The sequence below is a fragment of the Drosophila montana genome, unplaced genomic scaffold (assembly GCF_035044405.1).
Source record: "Drosophila montana isolate Dmon_TW-CO22-7 unplaced genomic scaffold, ASM3504440v1 contig_1624_1, whole genome shotgun sequence".
Lineage (NCBI taxonomy): Eukaryota > Metazoa > Arthropoda > Insecta > Diptera > Drosophilidae > Drosophila > Drosophila montana.
In genome coordinates, this window is record NW_026996559.1 from 653784 (window position 1) to 675682 (window position 21899).

At 40.4% G+C, this 21899-nt stretch overlaps 1 protein-coding gene across 1 annotated transcript; it reads right to left on the reverse strand.

The window, feature by feature from the left end:
* Positions 1-3661: 3661 nt before the first annotated feature.
* LOC135440443 (uncharacterized) lies at positions 3662-4795 on the reverse strand. Its single transcript, XM_064699608.1, has one exon. It carries the CDS (start codon positions 4439-4441, stop codon positions 3866-3868), a length of 576 nt encoding a protein of 191 aa, XP_064555678.1. The 5' UTR covers positions 4442-4795; the 3' UTR covers positions 3662-3865.
* Between the last annotated feature and the right edge of the window lie 17104 nt (positions 4796-21899).

Sequence of the window (21899 nt, forward strand, 5' to 3'; positions counted from 1 at the left end):
GTATGTATGTTCGTTTCGGTCGGTTCTTGTGTAAAACAATTTTTTTTGATTTTTAGTTTTATCCTGATTTCTTTAGGATCCTTAAATGTGAGCAATATCTTATCAACATCGGGCAACATATCATTGAACTCTATTCGAAGAATCGGTCGAAAATACGATTTTGAGTTGCTACATTTTCCAATTGTCAAGACATCTTAACCACACTCAATAGTTACGAACCTATCTATTTCGTTCACATACCTTGAAAGCCGCAAGCTAAACGTCTCCAAGGGTATTGAATGTTCGGCATGCCGAAACTAGCCGTTCTTTCTTGTTTTTAATAAAACACGCAAACAGCGCCAATGCCGGCCGGCATTTTTAACCGACTGCGACTGAAGCTCAGTCTGCCGGCGGCTGCCAATGCCGGGGCAACGGCAAACGGCGATTGACTCACAATACAAGCTCGCAGGTTTTTGAACTTGCACAAGGTACACACACACACACACACACACACACACACAAATACACAGCATTAGCATTGACTCGAGCAACAACGTCTGCGCCGGCGCATTGGCGTGCAGTTTGCGCGCGTTCGCTTTTTGTTGTTTTCTTCTGTATGTTCCCATTTATTTTGTTTTCGTTTCTTGAATTTGTATGTCTGTTGGTTTTTTCTTTCTCTCGCCAGTTGTTGATTTCTTTTTTGCTGTTTTACCTTCTTTGTTGTACATTTTTGAAATGCTTTTGCGATTACTTCTTTCGCTAGCTTTAATTTTTTGTTATCTTTTCCGATGCCATATTTTCTCTGCCGTTAACGTCGCCGCCGCTGCTGCTGCTCTGCTCTGCTGCTTTGTCGCAGCGCAGTCGCATCGCAGTCGCATCGCAGTCGCATCGCACGCCGCTACAGTAGGGCTTGGAGTCACACAACTCGTCGATGGCCTCTTAACTACAAAATGGGTTTGTTTGTTGTGCGAACGCCGCAGCCGGCGTATGCAAAGGCGAACATATTGCCGCGCCGACGACATGATTAGTGGCTGGCTGCGGGTAGGACTGGAGTCGAATTGGAGCCGTATCTGAGGACCTGTGTCGAGACGTGAGCACATCATAAAAACGGCCCTAAAATGCACACATACTGATCTGCCAATTAATTAAAATGCATAAATTATTGCCGTACGTGTTTCACCGCCGCTCCTTTCCGCACATTTGTTTTTGTTTTTTATGGCGCCGTTTCATTAGTTCAATGTGTTCCTGTTAGTTCACAATGAGGCGCTGCCGGCGCCCAAAAGCAGGCAACGAAACTCGCGTGTCCAATCAATGCAAGCAGTGCACTGCGCATGGGTGTGTGCGTGTGTGTGTATGTGTGACTGCGCGTGCGTTAAGGGCTGCCAACTTTTATACACAGGGCAAATACGTTATCATTTACCCTTTATTCAAAAATGATTTACAAGAGTTGGTTTTTACAAAACTTATATTTTATATTTATTGGGGATACTCTGTAATATATAATCGAATAATTTACACATGTAACAAGGATTGAATTGTGCAGCTTTGTATCTATTTATAGTGGATAAAAAAGGTATACTGAATTTGTGCAAACGTATGTTACTTAAAAGGCAACCCAACAAAAAATACATAAGAAATATATAAAAATATAAATATGAACTTATATATCCACTCGAGATATCGAATTGAGTATTTACATATGCTCTGTCTGGAATACTCATAACATATTTCACTTTTGGACGCCTCCCCGATTTAGATGTAGGTTCGAATGGTTTCGGTTATAAATTAAGTAAGAGGGCTCCTACTTTTAATTATACCCGAAACCCACTTTTTTGCAACTCTACTTGTTATATTGTACCTTCTGATTCCTACCAAGCGAAAGACTATGAAAGAAGAGTATAGTTTTGTAGCTTATAGGGTGTTTACAATGATGGGATATTTACAATGAAGGCCTAATGGGGTAAGGGAGTAATTCGCCAGTTGGTAGGTCGCAGGGTGGCATTAGGAGGCGCCTCTATTATCTGTAATAGCTTGTCGGCCTAGCGTCTGAAATATTTATTCCGATTCTGGGCTCTGGCAAAGACAACATAAACACAGTGCTTATATTGTCTTTGGCTCTGTGATATACATACTTTTTTATGCCATATATAATCTGGAAATTTCATAAGTTGGGCCAATCGATGGTCAGCCATATAAATGTGCCTTGTAAATCTGACGTCTGCTTGAGCGTCCGCTTAACTCCAGTCGCAATTGTCAATTTTTATGTTTGTTTATTTAATTTGTTATCGACTGTGAATGAAAATATAATAATAATAATACAAATAATCTGTATTTTTAATAATTTATTTTGAATTGGGAATTGAATGTTTTTAAATAAATGAAAAGAATTTGTTCCTTTTGCGCACTTGAGGCAATTTATATGAAGGAAAATTAATGTGAACAGTTTGTTTGTTGATTTGGAAAAAAAAGGGATAATGAGTTAAAAGGGTTGAATGAGTTAGAACCACCAGCTATAAAGAAACGCGGTGTGTTGCTGGATGTTAACAATTTTATTTATAATGGATTTGCAATTAATAGGTTCCATGGGATACGGAATTTGGCGAATGCGTCGAACGCGGTGTATATTAGGGTGGCTCTGTTATGTCTGCAGTTGGTGCATATTATACAAACATTTCTGGAACCATTTGGATTGCCAACATTATACATTTGTCTTTGGCGATCACAATGAATTTCTACTACACATTTAATACATTAAACAGGCTGGGCCTGTTGTAAATTTTAACGGTCTTTGGGTAACTAGCTAATAAATACACAACATTGCCCAAAAGTTTTTCTTCTAGTTTGAACAGCTCACAAGCATTTTCACAGACATTTTAGGCCGACGAACAGAAAAGGGCTTTACATTAATTTTTCGACAATAAATTTAATTGCCAGTCAATCAATTAATCAATCAATCATTGATGTACGGCCAATATTTCCTGTTTCCTGTCAAAGTTAAGCACGTTGGTGCTGATCTCTCTGTTAAAATGTTGAGGCCAAATGATACGGAGAGTTTAACTTTCAGATTTGATAAGAGCCTATGCAGCACACGTTTGGCAGCAGCAATCACAGTTTGTAGGCTATAAACCATTTTTGACTGACAATTAAATGAGTATTTATCGATTGCCAACTCGTCGTCAACTTAACGACTAGACGTTCCCATAATTGGATACATATTTGAACGAATTAAGAGTATAAAAAAGAGAATTTAACATGCAAACTTATATGAACCTGGCTAGACCAGACTTACAGGGTATCTATTGACTGTGTACTCCCGTCCGTTTCGTTGTCTCGTTAACGCCAACTCATAAGGATACAGTACAGTTGTATGCAACATACAGAATAACAGGGCCTTGACTTCATGTTAAAAATATATGTATATATATTCTTGATCAGCCCTGGCGAGTCGTTTAGGCCACGTTTGTCCGGCTGTTTGTATTTAAAGCGATGTGTGTAACAGAACCGGTTCCTCCGGGATTCGGTTATTCCTGCTCAATGGCTCATCGTTGCTGTAAATTTGCCTTAAATTGTTGCCGCATTGTCGGCTGCCTCTGTGGTTCTGTGGTGTGTCCCCGAAGTAACACACACGCTCACTCACACACACGCACACACACACACGCAGACACGCACGCAAAACACTTAATTTTTGACAAAACAATTAATGTTTATTTTTGCATTTTAATTTGCCAACATTAATTGCAAGTTTATTGAGCCGCCGGTTGAGCCATTGTTGAGCCAATGAACCGCACGCGTTAGCCTTGAGCCGCCGAAACAAAAGATTAAAGATGCTGTCGAAATGTGCTCAGATGTGTTGGGCTGGGGGCGTGCTGTCTGGCTGGCTGGCCGTTTAGGATTTGGTCGTCAGGGTCATGGCCATTAGCACGATGAAGGCGGAGTTGGCCAGCAGATTGAAGTGGACACCCAGACCCTCCCAGTAGTAGTCGAACATGACAGAGCCGTAACGTGCAGCGAACGCAATTGCCGCCATTCCGCCGTAGACGTTGCTCGACTGGTTGACGCCCAGGAAGAGCAGCGACACCACATTGCCGAGCAGCGTCAGATCCTTGAGCGTAACGGTTGAGTTATCCTCGATGTCACGCCATTTGGACACCACATCAAAGGCCAGCGGCACCAAAAAGCAGCCGTGTGCCATGGCCAAATGCGGACTCGACGATTTCAGATACAGCTCAATGTTGGTCAATGGCAGCGGCACCAGCTCCATTATCCCGGACGTTATCTGGCGCAGCCGGTTGCACTCATCGTCATCATTGTTCGCCGCCCGCATCACCCCCAGCAGACCATGGACCAGACTGACAGCCGCCGCCGCATATCCATAGGGCGTTTGCGTTGGATGCAGCGTGTACATCGCATAGCCGGAGCTAACCACCAGCAAACTGTTGAACAGCGCATCCATGAATAGCATCTTCTTGTCCAGCCAAAGCCAAGATTATTCCGATCCACGTCCCGATCCCAGATCCCTGCTGTTGCACCTCTCGATTGCCCCTGCTGCTGTCTTGTGCCTCAGTTGTGCGGCAGATGCTGCATTCTTCCTTCGATTATGATGATGCACTGGTGACTGAAGACTGCACCTCTTAACTTCAGCTCTTGGCGGCAGTTGGTTCGGTTACTCGAAGTTCCTTATTTCCTCTGGCATTCACTTCTGCCTCCCGTGCAGTTTTTTTGTGTACTTGGACTGTTCGGTGAACGAGCACGGCAAATTTTGTGTTATTGAAAATGTTTCAGCCACATGTTTGACTGTTGTGACAGCTTTGGCGACGCTTCGTTTCTGTTGGCCCCCAATCACACATTGTTCATCTCTTTTAACTAAATCCAAATTCATTTCTTTATTCTGTATACCACAGACCTATTTTTCTTTGCCGCACATAATGAAAAATATTATAAGTATGTGCGTATACCTGTAAGTACAGGCTGTCTGGCCGTGAGTGCCCGACTTGTGGATACCCAATGCCCAGCATCGTGCTATAACATATATTCGTACTTATGCCCGGAAGCCCGATTTAGCTATTGATATGAGCAGAACCAGAAAACTAGTAGAATCATTTTTTTCAAAATTAAATAGTTTTATTATTGATATTCCATTTTATATGCTTTTGGTCTGTTAATATTTGTAAGATTATGACAATGTACTGAACCACGTTCACAAGCCGAACCAAGGTGTTGAATCATTTGCTCGAGCTGTGAACCGAATCGGAGATTCTCTCTTTAAGTTAGCCGTGCAATTTAAACAGAATGTTGATTCATAAAAAGCATCTGGTTAGTAATTAGATAAATATGAGCTATTATTTTTTGTGTGTCCAAATGTAAGGCGCCAGCTCAAGAGAGGTTTTCATTTTATCTTTTGATCTGTGTCTGATAATAGGAACTCTTAGACAATCTTATAAAATCTAATATAAGTTAAAATTTTAGTAAAACGATTTCTATTCCAGTGAGAGGCACAATAGACCCAGGATAGTATTAATATAAAAAGAAAACCTGCAATGTCCCAGTTGGCGACCTCCTAGTTTCTTTATACCGATAGACGTTGGTATTAATTCTATATTGGATCGAATATGCGTTCCTCAACATGTGACACGCGTTTTGTACCCCTAGTTTAATAGGTACAATCGATAAATAAAAATATAAGATTATTTCGCATTCTTTCAAAATCAAATGTTGTCCACTTATATTAAACAATTTGTAATGAAACATATTGATTTTGTAATCGATCTGCTTTTTTCTGTAGAGATTAGTTAAAATGGAAGCAGCGGAAATGGATTACATGAGCCGAAAGTGCTCATGTTGGAGTAGATTTATATGAATCCCTCTGGTATTTCTAATACCCATCTATGTAAATACGTGTCAGTCATAACTTAATGATATACGCCTTGTCTTTTAGGCTCAGTAACTCCCGCGCTTTCGGAGCTGCGGGCCGCGCTAGTTGTCAGTATCGGTAATGAGAATCAGGCAGAATCTTATATGGCATATCAATGATGACACGAACTTCGTTTCCTCTGTCAGGGGGAAGGCTTCGCATTTGGCTGCACTCGGTGCCGGCCAATGTCTCCGTTGATTTATTGCGCTTTGTGGCAGCTTAATCCGCATCCACCTGCAACCGACACGGAGACGAAGACGAACAGCTGGCAGGCAGATACCCTCACCAATAACGCGAACCCAAAACTCAAACTCAAACGCAAACGCAAACAGACCAGACCAGACCAGACCAGCCCAGAACAAGCCCCGCTTAATTATTAATTTAAATCGCACCGTTTATATGATAAAGACACTGAGACGTGCCGCTGAGCATTGAGCATTGTGCATGTCCAACTCCAGGACTTGCCCCATGCCCGGCCCCAGACCCAGTGGCTGGCGTCTTCACAAGTAAATAAAGTCTTTTTGCTCGTCTTGAAGTCCAGTAGCGTACTGCAGTTATTCCGGGGCCCAAAACAGCTCTTTGTGCAAACCGAGCACAGTCCAAGACGTCAGTGCTAGGGAGCTGATACTAAATGAGGGGCCATACCTAGCGTCAGGGTATAAAATTGTATGCTAGGTTTATTATCCTTTTGTCATGAAATGTGGAACGCATAGAAGGAGACGCCTCCGATCCCATTAGGTACATACATTCTGGACAAGAATATCTCTATATATAAAACTGTTTGTCCTGACTGACTGACTGACTGATTGGTGATAAACGCACAGTCCAAACCGTAAGAACTAGGAAGCTGAAATTTTCACTGTAGTTACCTTATGTGATGTAGGTGCACGTTAAGACGGGGTTTTGGAAAATTCCACCCGCAAGTGTGGAAAAATCGCGAAAAACGTTTGTATGTACTTTTTTGTTTACCATCCGATCGGACTCAAACTTATTTTCAAAGATCTTTGTTCAAATTCATTTGAGGGGTGTTTCACACTTTTAGGAAAATCCATTCCTCCTTGGTGGAAATGGAGGTCAAAGATTTGGTGGGTGACGTTTCGCGCTCAAATTCATTTCCAGAGATCTATATGAAAATTTAGCTTTAGTGAAGTTTTAATTGTTCCCGATTTGCTTGAAAATTATTTTCAAAGCTCTACATAAGAATATAATGAATACGTGTTTCAGCGATTTGGGAAATTCCACCCGTAACAGTGGTAAATTGGCGGAAAACGTTTGTATGACAGTTGTTTGTTAACCGTCCGATCAGTTTCAAAATCATTTTCAAAGCTTTTTGAGAACATTTATTTTATAACATACGTGCCACGGGCAAGGCCGGGCTGTACCCGCTAGTATATATATATACGTGTGTCTCCGTCCGTTTGTTTGTTTCTGTGCAATCTAGTCTCTCTACTTGGCAGTACACAGGTCGGGGTAAGCCGGCGCAGACATATGTATTACATAGTTCTATTGGAAGAACGCATCGAAAAGGGAATACTTTTTCTCTTTTTTCCAATAATCTCCTCGCATTGGAGTTCTATAATTTATAATTCCCATACGAGCAGTTGAATGGGTTTAAGGCTTTGCTATAACAAAGGGAAGATATTCGTTTCCTCTAGTTATTTTCATTTTCAAAGATATTAATTGCAGACGAGTTCAACACCTTAATATTATATATATTTTGGATTTGTATTTGTTTGTATTACAATGAAGAGATTTTGCTAGAAACTCAAGGGAGTCTGCAAGAATATAAAACGAAATGGTTTGTTCAATCGGACCTGATTATGATAAAAACTAACTTTAATATACATACGTATTGGAGTTGCAAAGCTTGCGTTCGAGTCTGTGGAATAAAGTAATTGAAGGCTGGATGCGCACCTGTTGAATGCATCTGCAGTTGCGCCCCTGTGCGCCCATCTGGCCCTATAGCGTGACAAAAGTTGTTGCTCGAATGCGCCCCTAGACAATTTGCAGTCGCGCCGCGAACTCCGCAACCGTAAAAATATGAAAAGTGCCGCGCGCGCGCGCGGTTGCAAGTGCAGCAAAGTGCAGTCCAAGTGCAGACACTCCATTCCAATTCATAATTAATCAGGTTGCGCTTTTGGGTTTGAGTTTTTAGTTTTGAGTTCAGGTTTAGGTTCAGGCTTTGGCCAGGGCTCCGGCTTAGCTTTGGGCTCTGCTGGCCGTCCCCAGACCGTGCGCAGACTTAACACTTGCATTACGAGGGCGAGCCGCGAACGAGCGCCCGGGGCGGGATATGTTGTTGCTGTGCTTGAGCGAACACACTTGGCCCAAGATGTGCGGGTAAATGCTAAAAATGCTAAAAGCCAGCTGCCCCCAGTTAGGGCCAGAACGTGTCTCCAGCTCTGGTGGGTTTCACTTGGTTTCGGTTCAGTTTCAGGTTCAGTTTTAGTTTTGGTTTTGGTTTCGGTTTCGGTTTCAGTTTTGGTTACAGTTCCACGCCATGGCGCGTGTAGCTTTGGCTTTGGATTTGGCTTAACCTGTTGATTTATGGGCTGCCATTGAAGTCTGCTTCAGCGCAGCCGCCTAGCAAAGCTGGCGCCAAGGTCTGCCCCGTACACCTACCACGGTCAACCCTCACCTCAACTCATCTCACCTGGATGGCCCTCCGTTGATTGGCAAAGTTAATCAGTGGCATTTGCATGCAGCTCGCAAAATGTGCCCAAAAAGTTTAATGAGCAAAAATTGCGTGGACAAATATTTTCCGGGGCTGCGCACAAAAAGTGCGTGAGGCGATGCCCCAATATAATATATACATATGTAAGTATCGGCTTATGTATGTATGTATATAAATATGTTCGTACTATATGGTATAAATACATGTGTACATCCAAGTCGACAGGCGCTGCTTGAAATGCGCACCAGAAGCCCTACGCACTTCATAAATTATTTAACAGCTGTGCCCGGCAAATTGGAAGACAGACGACGGACGACAGACGACGGACGACGCCCAGTTGAGTGGCTGAACTGAAGAAGGGAACCAATTTTAATTGCCGGCTACATGACAAAGGCGTCATGGGGCGAGGGCCGGGCGGGCGGGAGGTAGCAGGAGGGGCAGGTGAGTGAGTACCATGTCCGTATAAAAAATGTGCGAATTTTTGACAACTGCAAATCGAAAACGACCATCGGTAACAGGTAGGAGTAGGGGTTGCGAATGGGTGTTGTGTTTGTATGTCGGTGTGTGTGTGCGTGTGTGTGTGTGTGAGAGGGCCGGGGGGGGGGGGGGGTGTTAGTGGGAGCAATGCGTGTCATGTAGCAACATGGGCAAGACACGATCGCCGACTCGGCTGATTTATGGCCCGAATACTTACTTCAATAGCGCGACAAGTTTGGGTTAGCCTAGCTGCGCGATTCATATCTCTCTCCGCAGCACATGTGCTATGTATGTAGATCCAAGTCCGTGGGGCCTCATTCATAAAACTAATCAATGACGCAGCCGCTTCGCAGAATTTCACACTTTCGACTTCCGCCACGACCCAGAAGTGTTCCCAGAAAGCAGCCACTTGTATGGCCATTATTATGCGGGTTCGCTCGCAATCTCGGCCGCGGTCTCGTTCTCGGTCTCGGTCTCGGTCTCGGTCTGGGTCTGGGCCTTGGTCTCGGTTTGCGTCTCCGTCGCCGTCGCCGTCTTCGCATCGGCTTCTTTTGCGGCTGTTCTTGTTATTGTTGTTGTACTTATTGTTGATGCTAAAGCTGCATAAAAAACAGAATTCGAGCGGTCAAAGCTTCAGAGCTCTCCAAATAATAACAATAATAATGGGAACATAAGACTGCCGCAAGCGATCCTTGGCAGACCGACAAACTAATCAAATATACGAGTACTATTATATATAGTAATAAAATGGGCGCTACCTATTTAGATACTTTTGTAAAAAGCCATCAATTAATCAAAGAACAAGTCCCTGAAACGCATTCGCATTGTTATATCTGGAATCTGTGGCATTTGTGATCAAAACTCAACTATAGTCAGTTTACGATAATTGTAAAGGTTAGGACTATGCAGAAGATGAAACGCCATTTGAACTTTCGTATAATAGTTAGTTTCTTAAACCCTACACCCCTCAATTGGAGTAAAGTATATTGTATATATTGTATATATTATAAGTGCAGGGCGTTCTTTCGTTCCATAAATATATACATCAGCAGACTTTTAATGGTTTCTTGAGTATCATGCTTTGATCTTTCCTAATTTCATTAGAGTCAATAAATATACTCCCGGCACTCCTGACTAGGGGAGTTACCTTTTTTCATTTTGTCTGGAATTTTTGAATGTATTGATTGATAATGAAGAAATAAACTTTCAGATGAAGAAAATATTTTAAAATAGCGTAATATAACATCTTAATATAAGAAACCGTCTGTCCTGACTAACTGACAGACTGGTGTTTAAAGTCATTATGTAAATTCAAACCGAAAGTTTGGCGAATGTGTATAAATCGTTCGTTTGATAGAGAGAAGATTCACTCTGTTTGCAGGAAATTTGGGTTCAAAGTAAACTTTAATTTAATTTTACTGACCTTAAATGGAGGAAAAGTGAATAATCAAATTTTAAGAAATATGTCAGTGCAATTTCAGCTGATATCTGTTAGGCTAGCTCAATTGTACAACTTTTGTATTTGACAATTTTTTTGTATTTGTTTTAAGGCGACAGCATCTCATGAAATGTTTTACAATTTTGCAAATACCTCATTGAATAATCAACTGTAATGAGATAAAATACAATACTAAATTGCAATATTAAAACTAAAAGTATAATTAAATGTTATTATATTCTTTTGATACAAACGAATATCTGTATAATTTAAGGTTGTTTGGGATATGACCCATTTGATAAAGATGAATAACACGCATACATAAAATAAGACATCATCCAAAGCTTATCTTGGAGCAACTTAAACTGATTTTAGCTTGTCATATTTATTATATATGTATATCTGGCCTCCCATTTAGATGGATGTCATTAAGATGTGGACATCATCAAATGCATTCAATAATAAAACAAAACTGTCTGTAGTCAGGAATGTTTCAGGTGGAATTAATTCTTTCCTTAGTGCTTATATCAGCGACTGCAACTAGAAATAATTTGTGTATTTTATGTTTTAATTTAATAAAGAAAAAGCCGCTAGTGCATATACATATAAATATATATATCTTGTCTGGAAAGTTGCTACCTGAATGAAATGCAGAGGTATATACAGTTGCCCCCAACAGTATTAACGGTAACAAAACTACGAACTAGTTCCAGCTCTTGAGATTCAGTCTGATGATGAATCGGCAGAGTTCAAACCGAAATCGACAAGTTTTTGCATTGACAGAGCATGACAGAGCAGTTAACGGACATCCTGGCCCCCTTCATGTAAATTTGTACAGCAAATCAAAAATGTGTCAAAATTGTCTTAAATGCTTCATCTCCAGCTCCATTTTCAGCTGAACAAAGAACCAGGACCGGGAACGAGTGGTGGAACGGGAACGGGAACGTGAACGGGAAGGGGAAGGGGAACGAGGGACGTCTATTTGAGTTGGGTAACCGAAAATTTTGACGCTGCATAAAATTAAAGCTGCCTAGAACGTTGAGGGCGAGGAGGTGTAGCAGGGGCCTGGTGGGTGTTTAAATGGACTGGGTTCTGGGTGCAAGACGACGACGCGTCGTCTGCCTGTCAAATGCCAATGATGTTATTTAAGTTTTTTTTCTTGCCCCTCCTGCATTAGGCAGCTCTCTCTTGGCATGCAGCAGACAGTTGGAATTCATTCTTTTTTTGTGACAGGATATGCAGTGGGCAATACGAAAAAAGAGAATATGAGGGAAAATATTTTGCACATTTAGCAAACTGCTTGGGGGTCGAAGTCGAAGTCGGAGTCGAAGTCAGAGTCAGAGTCGAGTTGGTTCTGGGCCAAAGAAGTCATTAAAAATGCGTAGAATGTCAATGTAAAATGCTGATAATTCGCAATTATGCGTCTCTGGCTTCAATTTGAGTGTTGCCGCCGCCCCAGTCGACTCCCCCTACCCGGCGCCCGTCTCCCGTCTCCCGTCGCACGCCGTCACCAGAGTCAACTTCAAGATAAATAACAGCGCAAAAGGAAGCTAATGACAGTTGCCACATAAAAAATGATGATGACGACGCCGCCGACCAACCGAGCGACCGATCGGCCGACCGTTGATATGAACCGATGTGGGCTGCATGTCTGCTTTAAACTAAAAAAAAAAGAAATCAGCAGAGAATAGCACGCCGAAGATTAAATACCCTTGCAGACAAATGACTTAGGGTTTTTTCTTACATAAACTTAATAAACGACAGATTGGTCCTGCAAGAGAAGTCCATTTAGATATCGCCTTACTAAAGTTTTCCATACAAAAACTTTTTGACCGATTCTTCCTAAAGAGCTCTGTAACAGAGAAATCCGATGTTGTTAAGATGTAACTCTTATGTAAGGGGCATAGTAACCGATTGACCGATTCTTCCTAAAGAGCTCTGTAACAGAGAAATCCGATGTTGTTAAGATGTAACTCTTATGTAAGGGGCATAGTAAAGCCCATAAATGCCAAGTTTCATCAAGATGTCTTAAGAAACGAAAAGTTATTTGCATAAAGAAGAAATACGATTTAGTTGTCCGACCGATTCCAACAAAAGACAGACTGGCAGACCCATGTCGACTATAACCTATATCCACCCGGCAGGTGATACTGATCACGAATGTATATATACTTTAAAGTGTTAAGGACTTCTCTCTCTCTCTATGTGCGTAACACATTTCATGCCAAAATTTAAATACTCTCTGCAAGGGTATTGAAGGGGTATATATTTATATATATATTTTTTTGGTTGTTTTTAGTTTAAAGCTGAGGGAAAGAACAAGAGCTTGAACATAATCAAAAAGTCGTTGGCTTCGCCAAAAGCGAGAGTTACTTAACTGCCTGTCATGCATGGAAATGAAATACACTTGCATATTTAAAAGCCGCCTTCAAAATCTGCAAATACCATTTATGTGTGTGCATTATGGAAAGAAAAAAAACAACAACAACAACAACAACAACAGATTCAGATACAGATACAGAAACAAAGAAGCAAACTTATTTAAAATGATGTCCCTTTATTTGCCTCGGTTCGAACAAGTTCAATGGACTTTAGTGACTCCAGACGCTATCTGAAATAACCAATTTAATGACTTTTTACAAATTACGGAAGTCAACTCTTTAATATATAGTTATTATGGCACGTTAAAAGCACTATTAACGGGTAGCTGCCTTTTCGAACAAAATGTCCTTTGTGGCTTGGACGTTCTTTCCGCCTAATGCGGCCACTTTTCTTATAAAAACAATCTTTTAAGTGGACAATTCCCAGCAAAAAATTTCATGAAACTCCACGAAAATTGGTAGGAGGTCTCCTCCTTGGGTTGCCAAGAGCTCTACGTTATTTTCTTTTGCAGACAAAGAGCCCGTACGTTTCCATGTCTGGGCCCATCATAATTTGCAGGCATACAAAACCTTCAATTTAAGGAATTAAGTTTGCATTGGACAAGCGACGATAGGCCATGTATCCCGGTTGCGCCAGAGGGAATAGGTCTCAAGCTTTTGGAGGGGTCATTTTCGTTAGTAGGAGGAACAGACAGCTCCTGCTCCAGATTTGCTGTCTTGTTGAAGCGGCGGCTAATAGAGGTTCTTTGGATAGCGCTACTCCTTGGAATTCTTTCAAGCTGGTCATTGAAGCTATATCCCAACAGTCATCAAGCTCGTCATCACAGAGAAGGTTAAAGCGATAAGGTAATAGGGATCGAGGGAGTAGATGGCAGATCATCAATATGTTTGTGTGAGTTTGTGAGGATCCAGTTCGCAATTTGTCCTCTCTCTTAGCAAGTGGTAAGATGCCAGAGACTAGTTGTATAGCAGCAGACTGCGAGAGACCATCTATGAGGATGTGGATGTTATTCCTAAGTCTGACTTGCAGAAGCCTATTAGTATCTTCCTTTTCAACCATACCGGAAAATCTCCAGACCATCTGAGCTTCCAGAAGCTCAGCAGAAAGGGAACTAGAAGGAAATTCGGACTAAGGAGTTAAGAACGCAATGCTGATTAGATGCAGAAACTGGCCGGGAACTGCAAGTAGTAGTTGACATAGTTGACAAAGTGATTGTGGCCACAAATTGCAATTAAGTCGGAAAGAGAATGTTTGGAGCTCGTTGCAAGGCTGGATGCATTGTTGTTAGCCATGTTGACTTTTTCGTTTTAGTTTTAGTTTACCCTCAATTTAAGATTAACAGCAGAACAGACGTAACACAGGTTTATTAACACACACACATCAAAATCTAGCTAAGATTTAATTATTGGACAGAGCAATATGTTTCGCGCTACCACAGATTAAATTAATGCCACCTTACGGTCGTCCTGTCCATTTATCGTATGTTTGAGCAACTTTAAAGAACTTTAGGGAAAACTCTCAGAAAAGACACGTACTGCGTTGACAAGTATGCTTGTCGAATTGAGTTTATGCAACTGAATACTTCTGACACATGTAAAGCTATCGTTAAAATATCTGAAGGCCTTAAAAAGCGCAGAATAATATATACGAAGTTCCATATCGTACTATATATTTCATACAAGCAGCAACTGCATAATTTTAGCTGTCAAAATATGTAAAGCTTCGAAAGCTCGCTATCGCTAGAAACAAAATTTAAAGGCAGTGTGGCGATGTACAAATGTGTATACAAATATATAAATAATATCAAACTTTGCACCCATTTCCCGCCCGTGAAAATACTTAAATCTTGCCATACTACGGTTTGCACCCAGCGGGATGCAAAGTGCGCAGCACGTCTTCAAAGCTATTCTAAAATGTGCCTAAGCCAGATGGAATGAAAAACATATACAGAATTCCCTAATGTTCCGGTATCTTCCATAAGTATTTAAGCTTTCAAGCTCTGACAGTTTGCGTTGATCAGCCACACCATCAATCAATCAGAACAAACAGTTGTATATACACTGATAATTATGATTCATATATAATTAAAAATAGAAAAGTATGTATATGCTTATGTTTATATATCATCCAGGTGACACTTGCTTGAAGTGACATTTTGATTATTACGAGCGAAGTGGAAATCTATCCATACCTTCCGAAGAAACATAAATAGATGGCAACCTCCTCCCATGGCCATCATAGAGGCAGAATCGAAAATATGGTTAGTAAGTGTCGTATTAGGTATCGAGAGAGTATCAAGATAAGCAGCAAGCAAATAAGCCAAGAAGGAAGATAATACTTATGATATAAAGATCCTAAACCACATTTGTGTCGCTAACCAAATTAAACTATCCGAGTAACCGAGTAGAAGCCTGGATCATTTAGCTAACCTGATTCTTACGCACTGGAAGAAACTTTTCTCTAACTGGAATGATACAAATAAAAATGGTTTGCATTGTGCATAAACACGTAATTTGCATAGGCGGTCAGATATTTTTATAAACATGCACGATCTAATGCCACCCAAAAATGCCGTACCACGCCCCCTTCTGCTCGTGTCGCAGATATAGACATACATGTACATACATATACATATATAAATAAATTAGCTGGTATTTCCCGGCCTTGTCCGGTTCATGAAATTTAGATAAATTTTCCTGCCCGTGGAAAAATTAAGTCTAATCGACTCAAGATAAACGTATATTTTCATAGATATTTTCTATTTCGTATTAAGAATCGGAAATCGGAATCAACGTGTTCTACCCATTTTAGTTGCGTGGTGTGAAGCTTGAAGCCGAAGAAGTAACTTTTGTTTATACAACATTTGACGCGCATTTTCCTTCAAAGAGAATTGCACTTCGTGAACAAATTGAAGCACAACTTAGACAACCGGCTTCCGCGATTTTTCCACACTTGCAGGTGGAATTAACCCAAACTGTGTAACTACAGCTTTCAGCATCGGTTTGAGCGTACGTGTATCATGATCAACCAGTCAATCAGTCATTCAGTCAGTCAGGACAAACAGTTGTATATATAGAGAGAGAGAGATATACATACATACATATATGTATATGGAATCCCACACACTGCACAGAAATAAATACATAAATTCTCGCAGCTCGTATGTGCGAATTTGAAATCTTTTACGCAGTTTCGCGCAACATTGTAACCAAATGAATTTCACTTCCGTGTTTGTGTTTGCCTGTGTGTGAGTGTCCGCCTGTGTGCCTATGTGTGTGTGAGTGTGTGTTACGCTTGTCTATGAATCAATTACACGTGCGAGACCTTTTAACACGTAACAGCAACATTTGACGCTTGGTTTTTTTTTTGCATTTAGTAAGTAAAAAGCACCTCGTATACATACATACATTTTTATAGTACTACGAGTCGGAAAATATACTATACGATATATGTATATATGTACTATATGCATGCAAAAATAATTGTGCATTAAATTTGCTTGTTTTTAATCAAATGCTCCCGACTTATACCTCAACTGAGGCGAACGGTATTTTGGGCTTGGTGTCGGGTCACACACCAATTGTATTATGCAAATACTGTCGGATCATTGAGTTTGATAATCATTCATTGATTCATTCATGCACTCACTCTCAGTAAATCGATATAAACTCACAAAGTTGCACTTGTTATCCACACGAGATGGCAATAATTATATCCTAACCCACATGAAATTCAAATATTCCGCTAACTACAATTGCGATAACAAAAATAACTTTGTATACAGCGAATACAGAATAGCGATATGCTTAAAAAAATTAAAAAAAAAAATAAATAAATTTGTGTATAAATAAGTTTTTATATAAATAGGAAATATATTTGATAAATGCATTAATTAATTATTACTCTGAAATATTATATTTTAATGAAAGCTAGCATGGCCATAAATGGAGAGCCCCATTGCAAGTGAGACGCCATCAAATCCTTTTCCACGCACTAAACATGGAATGGGAATAAGTAGTCATAGTATATTCAAAGGTAGCCAAACATTTGGAAGCTATTCAGTTTCAGTTTCGGGCATCGTCGCTGACGGCGGCGGCGACATATTTAATGGGCTGCGACGCCGACTGCCCCCGTTGATGGGAAATCTTATTTATGGGCTTTTTGGCTGCGTTTAGCGATTATCACGGAAAGTGGGTCACACGCGTTTGGCTAGGACACTCATTGTCAGACTTGGCAACTTGGCACCCAATCCCGCAACCAGAACAACAACCACAACCACAACCACAACCACATCCACCTTGGCAGACGATGTGCGTCAGCTTGACGTCCACTTTGCCACAAAGCGTCTATAGAAATCGATCTGCTTGAAGCGTGAAGAGGGCAAAAGAAATATGCCAAATGCGTGGGCCCACGTCACCATCTGGTGAGCTGGCCCAGTGTAAATGATATAGACGAGCATCATAATGTGTCTATACAGATCATATAATGGCAAAATGCTATCAACTCAGCTCACTATCAGCTGCCCACCCCTTTCCAGGTCCTCCCTACGCTCGCCCCTTCTGTTTGGCGTGCTTTTACGGGGCGTATGTGCAATTTGTAGACATGTATTTATAGTATAACTCATATGCCAGTGTATTTATGTATACACAATATGTGTTTCATACATTGCTTGAATTGGCACTGGGAAACAACGATAACATATTATGAATAATCATTTATAGCAATTTGTTGCAATTTGTTGCCTAACAACAAAGTCCTACGATCAAATCCCAATCATCCGCTACACTTAATAAACATACATTCATACATACATATGCCTACATACATATTAAAATAACTACATGGATTGCGTATAACTCGATCGCCGAGCGGAACGAACTGATTAAGTAATAAATATAGAAGAGCGGAAGAAAGGACAACTATCAGCAGCACGTCGAATAACAAATACACTCTAAGATCAAATTGTTGATTTGTAAAATACTCTGTTTATACAGCACGAGAGCCTACATACCAAATTTGATATCTTCAAGCGGACATTATGCATGGTCAATGGGCTTAAGATGAGCTCTTGAATCTCATGATACCTGATAATTACAGGATTAATTTAAGCGTCAATCAGCGCCCCTTTGGACAATCAATTTCGCAGGTATCCACTAAAGACTAAGATTTGGTTATGTATTCCAACCTGTTTTGGCGGGAGGACTATTTAAACCTCTTTCGATCTATGGATCACGGCAACTATAACTCCACCAATTGCTCTACTCGCATTTTAGCGTTAAACCAAAATACTTAAGTGGACAAAAAGAAGAATGGGGGAATGTGGACTCTGAACTTAATAATGATAAGGAGTCTGGTGGCTACAAACATTTGCACAAGATCATGTACTTTCTGGGTATAGAAACTGCTGAGCAATGCCTGCAACTGAGAGGCTGTTGGATGTGCTCAGTTCAGCACAGAGCTGAATAGGCGACATTGCAGGCTCAAGAATTCATAGGTGTTGGAACTTACTTTCTTTTAGCTGATTTGTTGGGAGTGGCGCGACGCAACTGAAAATGAGCGACTTTATCACAGACTCTGTTATAATTTTCACGCGTCTGTAGGACAAGCGATTCGTGATGCTGTAAATAAGATCCTTGGATCAATTTTCGAAGCTATAAAAAATCTCTCATGTGATACATTCAGTTACTGGCCCAAAGGACTCGCATCCCTATGTCGAGAGTTAAGGCAAGTCCAGGATGTGAAAGGAATTTAGAATTTTATGCCACATAATTGTCCCACTAGAAGATAAAACCTATCCAGAGACTTTGCTATGATTCTGAAACCAAATAGGGTAGAAAGTCATCGCCTCCTTGTCGCTTTCCGACAGTTGCCAAAGTATTCGAAAGAAATTTATAGTATAGGTTGCTAGAGATTTTCGATGAGTTGACCACAATATGGGATTATCAATTCCGATTTCGTTTGGCACTCTAATCTTCAGAGCAACTAAACAGGCTAATCAACAATTATAATTGACAGCGCCGAGGATAAACAGACATTTTTAGACGAGACCCTCCTCTTTATGGAACAACTTAAGGTTGTATAAAGAGTTTATTGCGCCCATAATCAGAATTGAGTCCGTCTTCGAAAGATATGTTATTCAAATATATGATTATACGGAATCGATATTTGGGGCGTCATAGCCCAAAGCTCAACTCAACACTCAAACATATTATGGGAAGTCTTATAAAAACAAACTAAAAAAAAAAGACTTGTTTGAATACGTCTTAACTTATGGAAGAACTTCTCGCCAAGTGCACATATTTTTATTTTTTTGATACTTTGTACTATGATGGAAACATTTTTTGCGGGTAAGGGTATATCTCCGTTAAAATAGAGTACAAATAGCATAGTTTTGTGTGTAGGTATTTGCTGTATTTCTCGCTTAAGCTGATAAGGTCTATCCGTAAATCCAATAGACAACAACTCTTATGACTTTGCCCATGAATCGCAGGGGCGGGTCGCATCGGGTCGCGGGGCTTATCTGCCCCATGGCGCTACAATGAGCCACTTTAGAAACAATTGAAAGTCGCCTGGTAAAATCCGATTTGAATTACAAATCGATGTGTGCGTCCATTAGTCCCATTGACAGCTACAGATTTTTAAAAAGCAACAACACACACACAAAGCACTTTAAGAGCGAGAAAGAATGCTTGACTTGCAAATACCCCGTACTCTGCACGTAGACATATGCTATATAATACGGTTTTATATGTAATGCTATTCTGTTTTTATTATTGGTTTTCAATTTTAGGAACTGGCTTTAGGTTTTAAACATTATTAAATTAAATCAAATAATAATAACTATAAAGTATTATTGGTAATTTATAGTGAATATAATTAAAACATTAATTACTTATGGATATTACATATATTTTCACAAAACCTCATGACACCTTTTTTTTGCCCTTATTTATGTACAGGGTATATGGAGGGAAGAGCAATAGTAATGGGCTACAAACAAATGGACAGATAGAGAGACAAGCTCGACAAACACTCATATATATGTCGCTGTAATTCTCGTCTAGGGCATATTATTAATAAATAATAAAAATAAAAAAATAAAAAAACATCGTTTTTTTAATCAACAATTACAATAATGGGAACACGACGAGTTGGAAATCTCGAGCAATAATCTCTCAATCTATTTGGCTTTCAATAGCAAATTTCTGGCCATTAGTTGGTGTGTTTCGTTTTCGAGATCTGTAGTTTCAACATATCAATTAGCCGCGGCCGTTAATAGATCAAAATGTTATGTGTGAAAAGAGTCTCGAACATGGAAAACATTTACCCAGCCATCCGACCTTGATCTCCAGCTGTTTCCCACACACGCACTGACAGCCGACAGCCGACATCCGACATCCGACAGCCAATTAAATCTGCGCGAATTGCCTAATATGGCAATGGGCGGGCCTGTGGCACTTGAAACTATCGTCCAGTCATACTACGTACAACTGTTCGGCGCCAAGGAGCTTATCACTTATCGCATATCACCATTCCATATGAATATTAAAAACCAAGCACCGCCAGATTAAACAGTCAATAAAAGCGGGCAACTTACTTGCAGGGCCACATCAGTCACATATGAATATACCTCCTTGTTTACACGTGTTATATTTGTTATATTTTTATTTTGTCACGATTACTTTCAAAAGTATTTCCGTGAGAAAGTCCATTGCAATCTAATGATTAACCTTGCTAATGTTACGCCAAATATGTAGGCCCCTACCAGCTCTTATCAAGAGATCATGTTGACATAACTCTATATATAGTTTAACAAAGTCTAAAACAAATGCAAATACTATTTGAATTTCATGGGCACAAATCAGTCTATCATCTGCCTTATTGTTTGACAACTAAGATCACTTTGGTCGGGATAGACCGACTAGGAGATACCGTCAATCTGGTATCGAGCTGCCCTCACAGGCATGCTAGCTTCCTTTGATGCATACACACATACATACCAAATACCCATACACACACACGCTCGCAGGCTGTGCGGCTTCTTCTTCCCTCAGCTCAGCACTATGGGGAACGATCTATGACAATACTAAGGCCCAAGGCTAAGCATCAAAAAAGATACGTAATCTGGGTTAACATATCATGTGAGAGCCTATATTCCAAATTTAATGTCTCCAGCTCATACCAGCTACAAAGAACAGAATTTAGATATCGATTCTTATCGATATTATGGAAACGGGAAAAGTTATCGTTGATTAAAAGTAAATTTGATCTATGCAGGCATTAGGAGGAGCTTCAATCTCCTATAGTCTCTGAAATCGACGCATGGACACAGAGGCAGGCATGGCTCAACCGTATATACATATATAGTATATGTATATATACTCCATCTGGCTGATTCCTAGCTTTGCACAAAGAAATTATACACTTTTCATCCATTTGCAGTCCAGGGTATCGAGATAAGCTGAATTGTGTGAATTCTATCCCATACTTATAATAATAATGTCTAATATTTATAGACTAGAATAGGTACATGCTTGTCTGGACGGAGTATTGCATCAGTGGCAAGTCAAGTTGAGATTTTTCTCTTTCATTTAAGATTTGTAATTTTAGCTCTCAGATCTGACTTCTGGGCAAACGCATTTCCTAATCAGCGGCGCACACTTCAAATATTTACGCAAGCAGCTGGGGCGGCTTCTCTTGGCCCCTCCAAGCCCCTCGCCAACCGGCTCCATTTACGAGTTAATTTCTTTTCAAAAATTATCATGTCTAGATTACTTTATAAATTTTTCACACACACGGAGAGGTTCTACACAGTCATGTGTGTAGATTTTGACGCAAGGCCCATAAAGTAGCTGACAACGCGGCGTATGAGTAACACGATTTTTAAATTTGAATTCTGCGTAGCTTGGCACGTGTAATCAATGCTAAAAAAAAAAAATGATAGCGAGCTGATAATTTGGGAAAAGCTGGTGACAAGCGATTAGCGTAGAGCTCATTAAAGACACTATTTACATTGCGTATATAATTAGTATATACAT

Coding starts and splice junctions, on each gene's coding strand:
- LOC135440443 (XM_064699608.1), bottom strand. CDS start 4,441: ATGCTATTCATGGATGCGCTGTTCAACAGTTTGCTGGTGGTTAGCTCC.